At 60.3% G+C, this 19981-nt stretch overlaps 1 protein-coding gene across 4 annotated transcripts in view; it reads right to left on the bottom strand.

Annotated features, from left to right (window-relative positions):
- The window catches only part of RBFOX3 (RNA binding fox-1 homolog 3), a 51990-nt gene that overhangs the window by 5050 nt on the left and 26959 nt on the right, over positions 1–19981 (bottom strand). For 3 of the 4 annotated variants that reach the window (XM_042883847.1, XM_042883845.1, XM_042883846.1), the window contains exons 1-3: positions 11422–11588; positions 975–1226; positions 239–376 (exon numbers count right to left, since the gene is read on the bottom strand). In XM_042883847.1, the coding sequence (XP_042739781.1) occupies positions 239–376; positions 975–1226; positions 11422–11523 (492 nt within the window). In that variant the 5' untranslated portion in view covers positions 11524–11588. Of the gene's footprint in view, positions 1–238; positions 377–974; positions 1227–11421; positions 11589–19981 lie in introns of those variants that run through there. The other variant, XM_042883848.1, reaches the window with a different exon arrangement.

Here is a 19981-nt window from a genome sequence, read left to right as displayed (position 1 = left end):
CTTCAAAGCCAATGAGCCCCCAGTACTCCAAATCCTAATGAAGGATGGGAGAGGTGAAGGGAGGGAGACAAGGGCTGAGAGCCCAGCTGCTAACCAGGGCAGAATCCTCACTGACCAGCAGAAGGGGGGGGACATGGTGGGCCAGGGGAAGGATGGTGGCAAGGCCCTGGGGTGACACGAGGACCGGGAGCCTGAACTGAGCCATGGGACACAGGGGGCTGCACGGAACTGCACTCACCCCAAACATTTGCCGCAGGTCGGGGTCCCGGAATCGGAAGGGGATGTTGGAGACGTGTAACCTCTTGGGCTGTTGCTTGTCTGTGTTGTCTGAGGAATGTAGCTGCTGGCTGTCTGTCTGTGCCGCTTCGTCTGTCTGCTGCAGGAGCACCGCCGCCTCATCAGCAGAGCCCTCCCTCACCAGCACCACAAAACCCGACAAGGATCCGGGCTTGGGGACTGTGTTCCTCTCCTCTGACCCCAAGGACACCCCTGACCTTGCGCTCCCCACTCTCTGGGCAGCACTGCACTACCCTCCCAGGTCTCTGCCAGCAGCAGGCACGGTGCAGGAGCAGCAGCATCTGGGATCCAGGGAAGGGCAGCTCGGTGTGGGTGGGGATGGGAGTGAGTTACAGAGAGCATCAGGTGGCACAAAGGCACATTCCGGGGGGGATGGGGGAGAGCTGAAGGAAGCAGACCCTGCACACAGGGCTGCGGTGGCCGGCTGGGAAGTGCTCAGCTCAGCACTTTTTGCCCCCAGAGCTGCATTACAACCACATAATTGAAGCTATCTGATTGGAAAGCAGCCAAGCAGGTAGATTACAAGTGATTAGAAATGACGGGGAGGTGGGGGGGGGGCGGCTATGGGGCAGTGAGCTGATCGCCGCAGGCTCCTGCTCCCCTGGGCATGGTGGGGGCATCTGGCATCCCAAGGGACCGTGGCTGAGCTGCCAGCATCCCCCATACCCTTCCCTTACCGGTACCGTCTGCGTCCCTGCTATGGACTGTGTGCTGGCGTCGGAGCCCGGCTGCTCGGCGTGGCTCTGTGCTGGTGTGTAGAGGGTCATGGCGTGCTCCGGTACTGTGCTTTGCCCCGAATAGTCCTGTGTGGGGTGGGGGTGCGGCGGCGCGTACTCTGCGGGGATGCCGTTCTGGGGGGGCGGGGGATACTGGGCCGGGGGGTAGGGCTGTGCCATCGCGTCAGGCGGAGCCGTGGCGTCCTGGTTACCCTGCGAGACAGCGGCGCCGAACCGTCACCTCCAGGAAAACGACCCCGAAGTGCCAGGGCTGCGAGTCCCCGTGGCTGCGAGCCCCCCGCCCCGTCCCAGCCTTCGGTCCCCGCCCCACAGCCTGCGCTATCCCTGTGCCGCGCCACTCCTGCCCCGTGGCCGCAGCTGAGCCCCCATTCCCTCCTCGCTCTGAGCCCCACTTTGCTGAGGCTCAGGTAGTGGGAGAACTGGGCTGGAGCACACGGCATGGCAGAGACCAAGGCCGTGCTGCAGCGGGGATGGGCAGGGAGCCCCACGCATCGCCTCGTGGTGATGGGAGCCAGGGCAGCCCTCGGGTAGGAGGGTAGCATGGGGCAAAGTACAGCCAAACCACTGCACGGAAAGCTGTGCTCATCGGGTAGTGGGGCAGCATCCTGCGTGCTTGGAGCCCAGCCTGGAGGGCACCACGGAGGAGGCAGCAGGGCCAGAGGGCAGGGATGTCAGCTGCCCCTTGGCAAACGGCAGGCAGGCATCAATTAACTGCTAAATATTTGATTAGCCCCTTTGCTGTAACGCAGCTGGCCTGGCTGCCCCGGTCAGACGAGGTGAGCAGCACCTGCGCTGTGAGCTGCTCAGGGCTGGGGCTGCCACGGGGTATGGGGGTCTCTCTTGCCCACAGCCCACTGCAAATCCCCCCATAACCCCTCTCACACACATGTACGCTCTGTGCAGGTGGCCGAGCACAGCACTGGCAGCCCCTGCAGATGCTTTACAACCACCTCTCGCCCATGAAATACATCTGTGGCTCAGACCGTGCAGACAAGCTCCTTAATTGTGTGTGCGGCCGATTTATGGTGTGGAGGGACGCTGGGGAGGGGAAGGGAGGAGAGGGGAAAGTGGGGGGGGGGGACTATGCTGCTAGCCACAATCCCTCACCTGCCTTGCTTCCCCACTTGCAGGGAGAGCAGAGCCTGTGCCGGGGGCACGGTGGGGACCACATGCAGCCAACCAGCCCCGCACATATCTGCAAGTCATTCACAGCCTCACATCGCCTTCCCGTGCTGACTCAGCTGCTTGGGGACGCGCCAGCCAGATGCGCTGCCAGCGCAGCCGGGACGGCGGTACTGCAGGACGGCGCGGGCAGCAGGGCCAAGGCACTGCCCCCCTGTGGCGCCCACAGGGCTCTCGTCCCGTTCTTTGTCTGCTCCCCAAACACCCCAGCCCAGGATCCCCCCAGCAGCAGGCAGGCCCCCAACAGCCCCATGGCCGTGCTCCCCGTGCCCAACCCTCCTACCCGCATCCCCAGCATGGAGCTGGCAACAGGAGCATCCCACTGCACTCCCGTGTCCCCCTGCACTGCACACTCATCCTCGCTGCCACCATAACCTGGACCAGCCCTCAGCAGGGCAGGGATTGAGCTGTTGCCCATCAGTGCTCAGTTCGCTTCCTTCTCCAAGGCTTTACCAGGGAGGTTTTCGCTTCAGATATGAAAATCAAGGAGGGGGGCACTTTGAATTGGTAAACCTAACCCAGCAATGGATCCCAGTAGGACAGAGCCAGCCCCAGCCATGGTCTCTGCCACAGGAGTGGGGCACCCTGTGGGACCAACAGCCCTGGGACGGCCCACACAAGTGGAGCCATGGGGCACGGGGTGGGCAGGGGATGCAGACAGGTGCCTACCCCACCTGTGTGAGTCTTGGACCCCGCTGGCTCCTCGCCAGCCCGTGTTGACAGTCACGTTCATATCTGTTATTAATTAGGGCTGTCGCAGTGCTTGTCTGCCCAAGTATTATTTCATTCAGGGACCATTAGGTTCCCCTGTTTTGCTGCTCGCTGTCTCCGGGCTGCTGGTGCTGCAGAGGCACAGATCTACGGCTCCTGCACGCCTCCTGCACGCCTCCTGCATGCCACCCCCAGCAGGTCGGCAGTGATGGGGCAGAGCCCTGCAAGGGGATGGGGATGTGAAGGGTTTGGCTGAGCAGTGCCTGCTGACTGCTGCTGCTCGGCTCCGTGCTCCGCACTGCTCACCCCTCCCTGCACCGCATGCAGCCCAGGAAACCCCAGCTCAGTGCAGAGCCCCATGGCACAGCCACTGCCTGCACCCAGCTGGGTTTGTGCTCGCAGGGCCCTGAGGTGAGGGTGATGGGGAACCCCTGCAGCCAGGTGCCTGCAGCTCGGCGAGCTCAGAGGTGATGCTGTGCTCCAACGGGTGTCCATGAGCCGCAGTTCCCTGCCGGGAGCGCAGGGGATGTTCCCGCATGGCACTTTGTAGGGCGGCTTTCCGCATTTTCATTAAAAGATGTTCTGGTTATTAATGGCCCGTGGCCCTCATTTAGCAAATGAGACAGGAGATTAGCGCGGTGCCCGAGACCGAGCGCAGAGTGAAACAGGCAGTGCTGGGGCACGGGCAGAGCCGGCCACCTCCCTGCAATGCCCGGCAGGACACGGCTCCCTGAGCACAGCCCTAACCCATCCCTGTCCCCATCCCCTGTCCTGTCCCCACCTCCTGCCCCATATCCATCCCTGTCCCCATCCGTAGCCCCCGCCGCAGCAGGCCGGCTATCCCTGCGCCATAGCAGGCAGGGGGTGGATATCATCTTTAGCTGATTAAATGTCCCTCATTAACGAGTTTCTTTAATTAATGAAGTTTTTTTGTTTGCTCCACTTGCTTTCTCCCCACCGCACTCTGCCTCCTCAGCACAATCCAGGCCATTTCCTTTCAAGTCATTTAGCGCGTGGGGCCGGTTCCTGCCGACGCCGCACTTTGGTGATTGTAGCTGTCAGCTCGGGGCTGACGACGCCATTTTTAACATTTTTCTCCTTTTTAAGAAAAATAACACACCGGGAATCCCACCAACACAGAGGAAGCGTCGGTGTCACCTGGCTGAGCACAGTGCCATGAGGGGTACCAGTGGCCCGTGGCACATCCCCGTGCTCTGCATGCAGGACGGGTCCCGGCCAGCACGGGACTGCCTGCAATTCCACCTGCATCAGGGCAGCTGCAACAGAGCTGCAGTGTGCAGTGTGAGTGTTGCGCCCACCTGCGCAGTGCTGGGGAGCAGCCTGGAAAAGGGTGAGGCTGCTTGTGGCCTCTGCAGAGTGCTCTGCTCCTGTGTGCAGGGATGCAATGAGAGCATCTGCAAGCGCTGCCCCAGAGCAGGGCAGCACAAGCAGGGCTGCAGCAGAGGGAATGTCCCAGCCATGGTGCCATGAGGGTCCCTGCACGGCCATCTGCGGAGAGCCACGCATCCCCTCTTCGATCCGGCCGCTCTCTCATGCTAATGACTGTCAACACGAAACAGAGGCCGTGAAGGGGAAGAAAATTACTCCCTGAAAAGGAATTGACTGATCCCCGTCATTTCTCAAGGAATCACTGACCTGTGAATATTTCATTACCCAAAATGCTGCGCCATCCATACAAAGCAGTGCTCCCGGCCCTGGGGCAGCACAGCTGCAGATCCAGGCTTGGGGGGGGGGTCACGAGGCCCCACGTGTGGGGGCTGATGGGGAGGACGTCCCATTGCTGGGGGCAATCCCTGCCCGCCCTGTGATGGTGGCACAGCCTGCGATGCTCCAGGACGAGGAGTGAGGAAGGAGCAGTGAAAGGAGGCGAGGAGCTGGAGGTGTCAGCCACGTCCGTAATGTCTTCATTAAGGATGTGGCAGGGGAGGGGTGAAGAGCCCGTTAATGGCATCTGCTAGGGATGCTCAACTGGGAGCTCTGCTGAGAGGATGCAGGGCTGCAGGCAGGGACCCCGTGGCACAAAGCTCAGCCGGGGCAGCGCGGTGCAGGAGCAGGAGGGGACAGAGTGCAGCTCCAGTGAGCGGCCCTGGGGATGCCCTCCTGCAGAATGCTGTGGGCTGGGAGATGGGTGGCACCATTGGCTGGTGGCACCTGGAGCTGCCCTGGCTGTGTGTCTTACTGTCACCTCCAGCATGGGACTGACGGGGCTGGGAGGGACGGGGTCCAGCATGGGCTCCTGCCTCCATCAGCCGGAAACTTCGGAGCTGAGGCTGCATGAAATATTCATGAAGTAAATGGTGCAATTTCATCTGCATTCAGCCAACTTCATGTATATTTCAGAGTATTATGAAATGATAATGTTGTGTAACTGAGGCGAGACGGGGGGTGCTTCATGGGGGCTCCAGGACGCCGCCACCTCCCACCTCCCCGCGTGCCTGGGACATTTCCTGAGCTCACACGGACCTGCGCAGGGAGGGAGACTGTGCTGTGTCTGTGCTGGAGATGGGCCAGGACGTGCCGTGTCTGGGGCTGCAGCGAGTGGCAGGATGTTGCTGTGGGATGTGGAGCCCTGCCCTGCCCGGCGGAGCAGCGCAGACACGGGCATTTTGCATGCACTGGGCCAGGATTCCCAGGAGTGCTCATTCTGTATCAGCCACCAAAAGGCCTGGGCAGCTGCTTACAGAAGAGACACAAGCATGGCTGTGTCAAGCATGCAGATGGGATAGGAAGGGAGCCACGTCCCCAGCAGTGCCCACCCGAGCTACCTGCTCCTGCTGAGCTCCTGCAGGCATTCCTGCCTCAGGGCATTCCTTAGCTCTGTTTCTCCGCCTGCTCTTGCAGTGTGGGCAGCCCTGCTCTGCCTTACCCACAGTACTCACTGTCCAGCACAGGGGCCCTGCATCCTAAAACCAGACAGTGACAGTGCCCTCGTGGGCTCTGGATGCAGCCACATCCCTTGGCAGAGCCCATCACTGCCATCCACCACCACGGGCTCTGGCACAGCTGCATACAGCACTTCCCCACATGCACACTCGTGGGTGTTCAGCAGCCACGTACCCGCGTGTGCACGGAGCTGGGCTCACACACGAACCTCTCTAATAGGCAGTCAGAAGCATAATTTTTCCTCTAATTACATATTCAGCACTTCTGAGAAAATGAGATTTTGGTAATTCAATTGGACTGAGAAGCAGGGCTATAATAAAATGAAATTTGTAACAATCGTGCAGTTAAATTAGTTAAATGGAGAGGAAGGAGCTGTGGAAAATTGACCCCTCGATCTCCTAAAGACTAATCAGACATTTGAACCGAGTTGTGCTAACAAAGCCCCTGGGGTGTTGCAGCACAGAGAGAGGGGAGGAGACTGGAGACATTTGAGGGAGGAGGAGTGGGCAAGGGGGGGGGGGGGAGGGGGCACCCTGGTCCTGGTGCTGGGGGTCACAGGGAGGAACCGGGTGGGCATCCTGCAAGCCAAAGGGGCTCTGCAGCAGGAACAGAGCAGCCTCCGTATTGGTCCTGTTGTTCAGCTTTTAATTTTTTTTTTCTCTTGTAAAAGAAAAGGAGAAAAAGACGAGTTTCTCATTTGCAAGTTAATTAGCCTAATTAGCTCTAATTAAGAGCTCCCCACACAATGCAGATCACAAATAAGCTGCCACCGTCGCCTGCCTCTCACTCTTCTCTCCCTCTTTTTGATTTCAGACAGGAGCCTGCAGGAGGCTGCGGCCGGTGCTGTGCTGGCTGTTGGGACACGAGGAGGGAAGGGTGGCAGAGCCCAGTGCAGCCCCTACTGCTGGACACCTGCACAGAGGTGTCCCCAAGCAGCACAGGGCTCTGGGAAGAGATGGAGAGAAATCTGGAGACGGAAAACAGGTCTGCAAAGCCTGGAAGGTTCAGGACACGCTGCTGCAGGCTCCTGCCCAGCTGTGGGCTGCGTGCAGGAGGCAGCGGGGACATTGTGAGGACACAGCGTGCCCAGCACGGTGCGGGATGGGCAGCCAAGTGCAGCTCCTCCTGCTGCTTCCCCAGTGCCATCCTGCACCACCCCAGCACTTCCAGCTGCTCTCAGCTCCCGGCTCTGCTGCAGCACGGCTGGAGGAGGCACGGCGGCAGGAGGGGAGCAAAGGGTGAGAAGTTGGGGGGCCGCGTGGCACGTCACAGCCCCTGCCCACCTTCCCCCGCACCGCTGAGGGAACAGATGTTGCGTGGCACTGAGAAACAGCAGCAATCATGTCAGTTTATGTGTCATTTTCTACTTGGGTAATGCGAGCAGTGAAGGATTGCTGCTCGGAGATGAGATGAAAATCATGACAAAGTGCTGCAAGCCCAGCACTTTGGTGAGGGGGAGCGAGCAGTCAGCCCTGCCTCATGCCTGCCTGGTGGAGCCTGCAGTGAGCCCCACCAGCACAACACGGGCTGCTGGGACGGGGGGGGCACCCAGCTTGGCACCGCAGTCACGCTCCGGCTCCAGCACCCACCACGAAGGATTGGAGGGAGAGATTTCAGGAGCGGGCACGGCAGCTCCGCAGCTCTGATGGAGGGGATGGCCGAGATGCTGAGCCACCCCACAGCCCCAGGCAGTGGCACCCACATGTCCCCAGCGCTGAGGCCAAGGCTGCCTGCACACCACTCTCCCAACACTGTCTCTGTGGAGTCCCTCCTCCACGCGGGTCTCCTTCCAGCGCTCGTCTCACTCTGTGTAATCGCTTCCCGGTGCCAGGGATCGCATCTCAGCAGCGCTGCTTACACAGGGGCTGGAGCGAATCCTGCTGATGCTGTGCAAAGCCAACTTCTAAGCTCGGCGCGATGCAGACAGGACGAGGGGGTGGTGGGTGGGGGCTGCGCTCTGGGGGTGCAGGAGCTGATGGAGCCAGCTGTGTGCTGGGCAAACACAGGAGCAGCAAAGCCGGAACTCGGCACGGAGACACCGGTCAGGGGAGCGGGGCTTGCCAGGGGATTTGGGAGGGTAGGATAGATGCTTGCCCTATGCCAGACACCACAGCCCCATGGCACAGCTGTCCTGCAGGGGAATATAACCCCCAGCGCCCCCACTTGGCACCAGGGTGAGGTGTGGGCAGCACAGGGCACCCATAGGGTGGGTGTGGGGAGCACAGGGAGGCTGAGCCTAATTACACCTCATCCCCACAACGGCCGCCTGTAACGCTTTAAAGAATGATAGATACTAAATCTAATTTAATCTACTCATTCACCCATCACTATAGCACTAAAATAAGAATATACCTATAAAAAGAGCATTGCCAGGCAGGGTAGGCCTAAATTACAGCTATTGTGGGAAAAGCGGCTTCACAAAAGCTAAAATTAATGCTGGTGCTTTCAATATATTAAAAGAAAAAGAAAAGGCAAACATATTTGTTGCAGGTCTAAAGCCATCTTTCCTGTGCAGGGATGGGGTCCGGGCTCCCATTCCATGAAATGTGCACGCAGGGGATGGAACCAGCTTTTAAACAAACCCGCTGCTGCAACAGCTACAACACTGCTAGGAATAGACTTGCTCCCTAAAAATATAATCTGCTAAACTTGGCAGCGGCCCTTTTGGAGAGGAATTTTCCAAGCAGCCTTTTGCAGAGGCTGTTCCCCAGCTCGGATCAGCCCACAGCGCCGGTACTGGGCAATGCTGGGGGCTGCGGGGACACCCCGATGTGCTGAGCCCACCCACAGCCACCCTCACGTCCAGCCCCACCGTGCCCATGAGCACAGGATGCTGCAGCCGGGCTCCTCTGCTCTAACGCTGATGCTGAGTCTCAGCGCCTGGGGCTGTTCCGGGTCAGCAGTGTGTCTCTTCCTGGAGTGATTAGCTGCTCTTATATAATTATAGCAGAGACACTTCAAGCAGTGACTGATTCCTCTGGTAACTAAATGCAACCACCAAGGTCTCGCTGCGCATGAGGCCCTGCCTGAGCTCAGCACTGCACTACGGCTTTGGGTACGGACGGAGCATTCCCATCCCCTCTGGCCACCAGCCCTGCTCCCAAACCCACGGCCCCTCCAGGGGTCCCACGCTGCCGGGCTCTGCAGCATGCCCAGAGCTGCAGCACGGTGCAGACAGGAGCTGAGCTCCAGTGAGCTGCCACAGCCAGGCTGTCCACAGTGCCTGCCGAGCCAAAACTGTGCAGAGAGCTCCATTTCTTGGTCATCCCCTCCAATGCCATCAAGATCAAAAACATCAGTGCTACAGAGCAACACCAACAGAGCTGCCTCTGCAGGAATGGCTAAAGCAAATGGCAGTGGGGACCACTGAGCACACCGCAGTGGCAATGCCATTCTCCAGGTCCTGGAACCCCAAGCAAAACCCAGCATGCACGGCCTCGGCACAGCTGTTGGGCACCAGCACTGAGTACCACCGACACACACACTGCATCTGCTGTGTGCCACCCACCCTGCAGTGTGGATGCCAGGCTCGCACCCTAACCCTGAGCTGAACTTCCCACGGACAGCCTCAATCCACAGCGCAATTTGGAAAAGAAGTTTGTTGAACTCTCCCATGGGTGCACTGACATCGTCGCGCCCCAAATGCAAAGTGAGTCCATGGACTGAGCACTGCCCAGTGAGTGGGGCAGGGCTGATGTGCCTGCTGCTCAGATGGACTGGGCAAAAAGCCCTGCCCCGTGCCATTCACTTCCCCATGCCGTTCCCCACGTGGTCGCTGCCAGCCCTGTCCTGTGCCCGACGTCTTGCTGCAACCTGCACCAGAAACATCATCTCCAAATGCTGTGGAGACCCTCAGCGACAGACAGAGCTGGTGGAAGGACAGAGGCTTTGGCCTCCACCTCAGTCACCGCTGGGTGAAAACCTGACTCCAAATTTCTCCATAAAACCCTCCTCTCATGTTTGTGAGGCCAAACCTGCAGCCGAGGAACAGAAGACATCAGGGAGAGCAGGAGGACGGGTAAAACACCACCTCCAAATTACAGCAATGGGGCAGCGAAGGTCCCAGAAACTGCTGGGCGCAATCAGGGCTGAGCTGCACCGAGACAAGCACTTTTCCTTCCACAGACCTCAGGCACCTCTTGCACACATCCCACTGGTCTCCAGTACCACGGCCTGAGCCTGCCCCAAGAGCTGCCATTCCCCACAGCCTCCAGCACCAGCACCGGCACCGGCACAGCCTGGGAGCTGCGGGCAGTGCAGCCGCTCTGTGCCGGGTGCTGCAACGAGTGGAGCAGCTGCCTTGAAGCATCTGCCGCTCTCCCTGCAGACACACAGAACCCCCCCCCCGGGGGTGGGTGGGGGCCTGGGGATGATTCCTGCCCGGTGTCAGAGGCCTTGAGCCACCCCGGTGCACCAGGACAGCTGAGCAGCAGCTGCGGATGAGCTGCTGTGCTCTGCGCAGCCCAGGGAAGTGCAGATCAAAATTCAGCCCAACCCCAGCTCGCCCACAGCCTCTGCCTGCAGGAAGGTGGAATAAATCACGCACCGTTCTGGCCAGCCTCTGCAGCAGCCCCGCAAGCTCCAGACCCTTGCACATGCAGCAGCTCCGCACACTTGTGTAACCAGCAGTGCCTGCGCCAGCCCGGCCCCAACGCGCTGCATGGAGCAGCCCAGGCCTTGCTGTCCCCAACCCCAGCCTGGCTGCATGCTGGCTGCAAGCAGACATGGGCTCAGAGAAGCGATGCACAGCCCCCATCCCCTGCCCAGGCCATGGGGCTGCACCGTGCTGGCCGCTGTCCCCAGCTGCCAGGTGAGCATGCAGGCCAGGCAGAGCGCGGTAGGATGCTATGAATTTTTAAACTCCTGAAAGCACAAATGGAGCAGTTAGCCCGGCTGGGAGACTGGGATTTCCGATGCAGCAAAGAGGCTTTTGAAGAAAATACCGCCTCCCTCAAGCTGCATGTCCCCGGGGATGGCGAGTCTGGAACTCAGCGTGTGGGATCAGGCAGCAGCCAGGAGCTGTGAGCCCTGACGGGAAGTTGGGAGCAAAGCTGAGGGCGCACAGACCTGCTGGTGCCTGCAAGCCAGCGCCGGCTGCGCGAGCTCCGGCCCAGCGCCCTCCTGGGATGCACCTGCAGCACCCCGTGCCTGCATCCAGGCAGCACCATCCAGCCCTACATGACCCCTGGCAGCATGCAGACACACACTCAGGTGCACATGCAGCTCCTCGCTTCCCCTTCTGCCTGGGCCGGAGCAGTGCAGTCCCCGTGCACGGAGCACCGAGCGCTCCCGGCTGTGCTGAGCAGCAGGAGCTGGAGCTGTGCCCGCTGCCCGCCTGCAGCACCGCCTCGGTCCCACACTACCCAGCCATAATCCCACCACCTCACAGAGCAGAAGAACCGCTGGGACCCCGCAACCAACCGACCTCGCACCCGAGGAGCAGGAGCTGCCAACGCGACGCAACGGTGGGAAGGATGCACCGGGGAGGCCGGCAGAAGCTGGGGAGGAAGAGGTTAAACTCTGACCCTTCGCTTAGAGAAAGCACGTGTGAGCCGCAAAGCAAAAAAATCCCCAGAAGAGGGTCACTTACCTGTTGGAGGTAGAGGAAGGCTGGAGGACAGGGGAGAGAGTGAGGAAGCATGCCTGAGTTGGAGACAAGGAGGCAGCCCGAGTTAGCCATGGAGCACAGCATGTGTTGACAGGTAGCCGTGAAGCTGCTCGCAGTTTCGTCCTCTTCTACACACTGCTTATCCTCTGTCTTCCTGGCTCTCCCCTCTGGCTCTCCCCCTCCTCTTCCGTCCCCTCCCGTCCCCCTCGGGCGCTATTTAGGAGGAATTCATCTGAGGAAGGCTGGCCCCGCTCTGCTCTGACACTGCCGGAACAATGCTCGGCTATTTACTTCGGTGCCATTAGACACTGGCACTGAATGAACGGTCTGCAAAGGGTGTGCGTGTGAGAGAGAGAAGGAGAAGGGGGAGAGAGAGAAAGGAAGGGGAGGAGGAAGGGAGAGAGGGTGAGGGAGTGAAATAAAAGGGGTGGGAGTTGGAGGAGGAGGGGGAGTCCCCTGTGCATTCAGACATCAAACAGAGCTCTGTGTAAAATGAAGAGAATCCGTAATGACATGAGAACAGCTGATCCCGCACTTAACCCCTCCGCCGCTGCCGCTCGCTCGCTCGCGGTTGGCTTCCCCGGCCCCGGGCGGCCCCGGGCACGCGCGTTGCGGGGCGGAGGCGGCGCTGCGGCGGCTGCGGGGCTGCCCCGCTCCTCGGCGGAGCCGTGCGCTGCGGCGGCACCGCGCCGGGAGCCGGGACCGCGCCGGGAGCCCCGCAACCGCCACCCCCCCCTTTCATCCCCCCCGCGCCCCGTCGGCGGCCCCGGGATCCCCCCACGCACACACAGCGGGACACGTGCACACGCACCACGCTCTCCCCCAGGAGACACACACGCAGACGCGGCCTCGCGTGGAGCCGCGCACCGCACCCGGCTCCTCCTCCCGCAGCCGCAGCCCCGCGGCATCACTGCTGCGTTGAGGGGGGATCGGCCCCGCCACGCGTGTGCGGCCCCTCCCCGAGCCGCGGCCCCCGCGCCGGCCCCGGCCACGCACCGGCTGCGGCGCGGGCTGGGGGCACTCCGGGGATGCTGCCAGCAGCCCTGACGAATCGATACCACGCACACCTTTGTCACAGCTGCCATGGCAATAGCCTACGTGCCGGCACCCGCGAGGGACGGCCGAGTGTGCTCGGCCCGCTCCCACCCCGCCGCCTCCCGCCGCGGACCCCTGAGTGCCGCAGAACCGGGTGCTGCTACGGGGGGTCCCGGCCCCGCGCCCCGCGCCCCGCGCTGCCCACCCGCACACGGGGGCTGGCACCGCAGCACGGCCGCGGAGCTGCCGGGATGGCTTTGTCCTGGGGTATGTGGGAAATGAAACCTGGGTGCCGTTCGGTTTCCATCTTGGCCAAATGTGATGCACAAAGGCAGGTCTGTGCCAACAGCTGCTGATGCTCTGTCTCCTCCGGAGCCTCCAGCACATGAACAGCCCTATTTGGAGGCTGGGATTTTCCACAGTATCCCTAGACATAGCGACATGCTGCAGTGTCCTGGTACAATCGCAGCGGTTCCAGTTTCTGCTGCAGATACTCATCAGACGAGGCGTATTGCATGGCCAACCCTGGGCCACCAGGCAGAACCTCGTGGAAACAACTGCTCCAGGAAAAGCCATCCTTAACAGAGGGCAGCTAGGGGTTAGGGGGATCCCAACCCTGCATGGGGTCCTGCTGCTGGGCAGAACGCGCTGCCGAGGACGCAGGGTGCCAAACCAGAGAGGGGGACCCCAGAATGAGGGGAGTTCTCACCACCATTATCCCCTGCTGTTGAAAACAGAAGGATCCAGGCAGCACCCTCAGCTGCTGCTGGCACGCTCCGTGAGCTCCCCTGTCCCACCCTGGCCACTCACCCTCCAACTCCTGTGGGACCACGAGGGACCCCAGACCGACAAACTGATCCTCCCCAGGAACCATGGTGCTCAGACCCTTGTGCTCACTGCTCGCCTCTAGCTCCAGAGCTCTACAGCTTCCACGCTTCTCTCCCCTGCATGCTCCAGCACCCAGGGCAGCCATGCAAAGGAGAGGAGCGTATCCCCAAAGCCCCTCCTTGTGCAGCTGTGGTAAAGGGTCTGCACCACACACATGTCTGGCAGAGGGTGAGGATGCCCTGCCCAGCAGACACCCCCTCTGCTCTTACACAGAGGTAAAAAGGGAAGGCATGGCCCACAGCATCCAACCAAGCAAACCACGTGAGGTGAGCGCTGGGGATGAGGTCCAAGATGAGGTCATCTGCCTGTCCTCCCCCTTTCCAGAGCCTGGCTCCGGGCAGGGTGACTCAAACACACTCCTGGCGGGTGGCAGCGCCGCAAGTCCTGGCACTGCCCTGTGCCAGCAGGGCCAGCACCGAGGGGTGAGGAGAGGTGGTGTTCCAGCAGGGAGCGGGGTGCTGGCAGCCGTGCCCAGCTCCGTCCCCAATGGGCTGCAGGCGCTCCGTCCAGGAGCCCTCCACACCACCAGCAGCAGGAATTTGCCACATTTGCCCTGTGCTCCCCTCCCCAACACAGCAGTGATTTCTGTGCTCCTGCGCATGATGCAAAATCCCATGGGATGGAGAACCAGGAGCCAAGGAGTGCTCGCATCTCCTCTCTTCTTCTTGCCCAGCGTCTGCCTGGCTGCAGTGGGAATGCTGTGCCAGCCTACTGCCAGCTCAGGGTAGGAACAGGTCCTTAGCACCACCCATGGCCCATTTCCCTTGCCCTGCTGCTTCTACCCACCCCAGCTGGTGGCACAGTCAAGCTGGGGAGACTTGGCCAGAGCTGTGCAGCCCCACAGAGCTGCAGCCCTGAAGGAACCCCTCCAAAACTCAAAGTCTCCAGGAAGGAAAGTTTATTTATCTGTTTAATTAAGAAGTGTTCACCAGGCACACAGACCCCGTTCCATCTGTCTCACTTAGAGCCATGTCCCAGTAAAATTAAACCTAATAAATATCAGAAGAGGGAAAGCAAAGGGCACATGTAAGATATATGATCAAAGGCAGAAGTTGCACAGGGCTGCAGTTCTAAGCACATCTTTCTCTCTGCCCTTCGGGGATGGGTTGGCGACGCGCTCCCATGCACAGGATGGGGCTGGCTTTCCTTCAAATCAGCACTATTTTCATTTTTTATTTATTTTAAATGAACCCTTGAGGGCTCCTTGGTTTTCTTTTCTGGAAGAGGGAGAAGAGCGTGGCACCAGGGTGGGAGCAGCCCCGGACAAAAGCTCAGAGCCCAGCAGAGTGCTGGAGGCTGGCAGCCGATGCTGTGCCAGGAGGGATGGAAGGAGGGACCTGCCTGCAGGAAGGCCAAACCCAGCACTGCCCCTGGGATGTACAGGGTGTATGTAACGATGGTGGCACAGCGAGGCTGCGTGGTGCTTGGAGATGTGTGGTCACATCTGCCATGTGCTCAGCTCCTCTTTCCATTGGAAAACTTCACCCAAGTGGTAATCAGGGTGACTTCTACCCAGAGTGCAGCTCAGAGCTCTGCTCCAAGCACTGGGGCACCACCAGACTGCAGCTGCGAGCAAAGCGCCCCGCAAGCACAGCACACACCTGGTCCTCTCCTCCAACCCAGTCCACAGTGCCCCCAAGCTGAGGCACTCATTAATTAAAAGCTCATTAGTTGCTAGTCACAGACAAAAAGCAATTAGATGAAGGTGTTGACGGATCTGAACTGGAGTGAGCTCCAGAGCTGGGGTGAGGGCATGGACCCATGCACCCACTGTCTTCAAGAAGCACAGAGTGCTGCATGCAGACCAGGACAGCAAGAGGGGACAGATGGGTGCCATGGGCTCTGCAGCACTGCAGAAAGGTCTCTGCCTCACACCTCAGCCTGCTCCATGCCATCACTGTGCACAAACCCAGCTCTGCTGCCCAACCTCACCCCTGCCCACCCTTGCCCATCTGCTGCCAAGAAGCAGCATCAGAATTCAGTGGGCCAACACAGCACCCTGCACAGACAGCACACAAACTGAAGCACTTTCTCCTGCTCCAGCACCACCATCACTCTCTGCACTGCAGCTCCCAGCCTTGGAGCAGCAACCAGGGGCTGCCCTGAGCCACAGCATGCTCTCTGCTTCCCATGCAGCCATCCACAGATTTCTGGTTTATTTCTCCTTCTCTGAAAGACAGGTGTGGTTCAAACCGACCACAAGTGAAATAGAATCCAATATGGCCATTACAGACCATCCCCGCCGGCTATGGGGACATCACAGGGAACACAGATGGGATGCTGGGGAGGGTGCTGGGGGATTGGCTCCCCCCGGGGGCAGCCACCAGCTCCAGATCCTCATTGGCCTTCACTGTGCTGGGGGGTGAGTCAGACAGCTCCACAGCACCAGGGAACAGGCAGGATTGGGTGGTAGGGAGTACTGGGTGCTTCCTGACATCTCTCGAGGAGATGGGATCCATGGGCTGCAGGGAGCCCTAGCAGGAGGCTGCAAATAGAGAAACCCAACGGTCACAGAGGGGCTCAGCAGTGACTGTGTGTGTTTAACCGTGGCAGTGAGGCTCACACAGGGCTGCGCAGCGGCTGCATGCAGTGCCAGCAATGGGCAGTGCAGTGAAGACGCAGTCCCAGGAGGCTCACCCTGCCACCAGGCACCCTGACGGCTGTGCAGCCAAAACACAAGAGGGGGAGAGAGGATTGGGGAGGAGGAAGAGCTCCAGCAAGTCACTGGGGAGAGGGAACGCAGGGCTGCAGAGCACTCAGCAGCAAGGAAGCGAGCGGTGAGCACTGTGGGAGGCTGCCACGTGGGACTCCTGTGTCCAGCATCCCTCCATGGGGACACCTGGGGGAGCCCCCTCTGCAAGCAATTAAGCCTCCTTCCCGTGTCTCCCCCCAGCACACACACACTGGTGGCTCTCAGGGGGTTGGTGAAGCTGCTGTCTGCTCTAAACTCCAAAAACAAGGCAGAGATTTCCACTGCAAGGAAGCCTTGGCTCTGCACTGATCCCAGTGGGAGCCATACCTGCGGCTGCTGACCCACATAGCAGCCCTGATGCTGCTCCAGGCTCCCAGTGCCGGTCACAGCGCCGCGGTCACAGTCCCCAGGCAGTGGTGGTGATGTCACCGGCACCAAACATGACCTCATCAGATAAGGAGAGAATCACAACCGACAGCAGCTATCTGGGACAGCAGCTGGAACAGCCGGGAAGGGAGCAGAAATGCAGAGAAAGCACATGAAAGTTTAATGGGAACCAGGGAGAAATATCAGCTCGCTGAAACTTTGCTCACCACCCATGGCGAGGAGGGGAGAAGGGATGGGGCTCTGAGATGCTCCTCCATCCGCCTGGCGCTGCTGCAGGTGAGTGGAATGATGCACATGAGGGCAGCGGGGCGGTGGGCACTGCACTGCCCAGCAGCTCCAGGCTGACTGGGCACAGAGCAGCCACCCACACCAGGGCACAGGTCATGCTTTAATGAGACAAGGCAGGCACGAGCTTGCCACCACACCCGCAAGAAAGCCTGGCTTTTCTCCTTCCATCAGCACAGCCCTTCCTAAAGCCCTTTCACTTGACAAAATATTTACATGGAAAGGCAATTGGGCTCCCTGGATTTAATGAGAATTAACGTGCAGGCAGCAGAACCGTGGCAGAGCAGATGCTGCTGAGCACCCTGGGCTCACAGCCGGGTGGCTCCAGCAGTGGCACGCAGCAGGGAGCCCTGAGCCAGCCCATGGCCAGCAGCAGACAGAAGGGATGCAGGGCCTCCCCACAGCTCCTCCAATCTCAGCCTTCCCATCGCATCGCTCCAAGGGGCAGTGAACCTTTCAGGGCCCGGACAGATTTGGGACCTCTTTCAGGGACACATGCCAGGACAGGAGCCCCCTATCCTGGGGGCCAGGTGCTCTGTGTCGTGCCCTCCGGAGGTGGGAGCAGTCCTGCTGGATGGGGTTGGACACGATGATCTCTGGAGGTCCCTTCCAACCCCTACAATTCTGTGATTCTGTGATTCTGTGAAGGTGGTCGTGTTCACTTCCAGCTCAGCAAAGCACCGTGAGGAACCAGAGCCTGCAGATCCTTAACACAGAGCTTCCCCTTCCCTGGAACAAACCCCTGTGGGTATCCAGGAGAACCTCTGGCTCACAGCAGGGCTGTGTGCTGGGCTGACACCTGCACTGCAGGGCTGCAGCACGGGGCAGGAGAGGCACTGCAGGCTGTGGGGCACGGAGCAGCCCCAGCAATGGGGGGAACAGGGAGTGCTGCACCGTGCTGGGACGCGACGGGTGAGGTGGGCGGCGTGGGAGCGCCAGGCAGGAGGTGCAGGGGAAGCAGACACTCCATCCTCATTATAAGGCTTTTTAAATGCACAGGCAGGATATTAGCGTTTAAACAGTCTCTAGGACTCCAGGGCAAACTTTAAAAATCATAATATTTATAGAACCCTCCCTCCACTCGCCCCGCATGCTCTTTATTTCTCCTGCAATTACGGCTAATTTGAAGACGTTTTGCTTTGGCATCTCAGCCTGTTGCGGTGTCGATTACCGAGCCGCCCGCTGCCGACTGCCACCGCAGAGCTCCTGCAGTGCTCCCGGCCGTGCTCCTGCCACACAGGGACCAGACCTTCCCCTTCCTCCCACACTCGCAATGGAAAGATGTCCACAGTGCCAAGAAATGATGCTCAGGCACCGTGCTGGGAGCAAAACAGTCACTGCCCCCATCTGGGGGTACCGGCACCTGTAGGAAGGGAGACCCTTGGGCACTGCACTCCAGCACAGAGAGTGCATCCCGGGTGCTGCTCCCAGCCATGCAGCTCTGCACCAGCTCACAAAGCCATGTGATGCCACGGAGCTGCAAGCACAACCTCTAGAAAGCTGTGTGCTTCCAAAGCTGCAGCAGCTTGCTAAGAGTCCAGGCAGCATTTATGTCCTAGCAGGAATAGCTCCATCAGCTCCACTGGCTCCTGATCCACGAGTCCCTCTCCTTTGCTCAAAGTCCCAGGTACACCAGCAGCAAGCTTGCACCCATATTCACACTCAGCATCCCATCCCTGGGCACGGCTGCTGCAGAGCACAGCCCTAGACCCCCACTCCGAGCTCTCAGGGTGGGCAGGGATTTCTACAGAGATCCCTTCTCTGCTCTCAGGCTGGATCCAGCCCCACAGCTGGGCTGCAGCACTGACCCCACACAAAGGCCTCTGTGTGAGCACAGCCAAACTCACTCCATCATGGACAGAGTTGCTGGAGAAGTGCAGGGACCTCTTGAGGGAAGGGCTGGGATCGCCCCATCCCACAGAGCACAGATCACACCACCTCTCTCAGCACAAATGTTCATGGTGCAGTCAACAGAGCCCACCCCATCCAAGCAGCACTCCCAGCAGGAGCTGCACCTGAGCTGCTGCACACCGATCCAGCGCACCCACATGGGGCACCAGGAGAGGGGGGAATGCTTCTGGGCAGAACAGGGCCGGGCAAGGACTGCCAGCCACTGCCAGGGGTCTGATTTTGCTCTCAAGCAGGGATGAATGAGGAGCCCTGCCCGGCTCCTCCATGGCACCACAAACTGCCTGCACCCAGCTGGAAGAGGGGATCATTCCCTTGGCAGGCAGCACTGCTGGAAAGTGACACCGGCATGAAACAACTCAAACCCTGAGCAAAGCCCCAGCAAAGAGAGAGGGGAAGCAGCCCTGGCGGAGGTACCTACCCAAAAATACATCATCATGTCGGCAGTGGGTGCAGTGCAGCTCCGCGGATCGGCGGGGGGCAGCGGGCAGCTCTGGGCGCTGCTCCTCGGTGGGCTCCGTCCCCTCCGTCCAACTGCAGCCCCCAGGGCAGCACAGCACGTGCACGGTGTGGGTGCTCAGGGCTGGGTGCCCGGCATGCTGCTGCGGGGCTACAGAGGGGGCTGCAGCCGTGGCAAGGTGCCCGGGTGGGCAGCGGGAAGCTGCGGTGCAGCTCCGGTGCGAAGAGCCAGGCAGGGACTTAGTTCATCATAAAGGAAAAGAAAAAAGGGGAGAGCGAAGGATGAAAAATAAATCCTCTCTGGCGTCTTGAAAGCAAAGGAAAGGGCAAGTGGGTGAGCAGGAGGCTGCACGAGGCGGGGGTCCGGCAGTGGCAGCGTGCGCTCACAGGAGCAGCGTGGGCTCCGCACGGACACGCGGAGCGGCAGATGTCCTGCCTCAGCATTTTCCAAGCTCTCCTGTCAATAAGGCTCTCACCATTAACCTGCGAGCTGCCAGCCAGCTCCCGGCAGCCGCCAGAGGGAGGGGGGCACCCAGAGCCCTCAGTGCCACCGGGACCCTCAACAGCACAGCACATGCTGCACAGCCCCGACACAAAGCTCCTGTGCTGTGCAGGGCGGATGGCAGAGTGGGACCCCTGGGGTCAGTGGGACCGGTGGTGTAAGGACAGCCCCCCGTTTGCCTGCAGCAGGACCCCCAGGTAGGAGAGCCCTGCCCGCGTGGGGCAGCTCTGCATGCATTGCACGGCTGTCACTAAATCTCCTGTCCCTGTGGAGCTCTGCACCGCGGAGGAGAGCAAAGGGACCGTGTGCGCTGAACCAGACGCAGGAGCAAGGGAATAAATAAGAGTAAGGGAAGGCAAAGGAGCGAGAGGGGTGGCAGATTGGTC

The sequence above is a fragment of the Lagopus leucura genome, unplaced genomic scaffold (assembly GCF_019238085.1).
Source record: "Lagopus leucura isolate 7727_CA_CO unplaced genomic scaffold, USGS_WTPT01 Super-Scaffold_100040, whole genome shotgun sequence".
NCBI classification, from domain to species: Eukaryota; Metazoa; Chordata; class Aves; order Galliformes; family Phasianidae; genus Lagopus; species Lagopus leucura.
The sequence above is the reverse complement of the archived record's forward strand: the minus strand, read 5'-3'. Positions and strand labels throughout refer to the sequence as shown.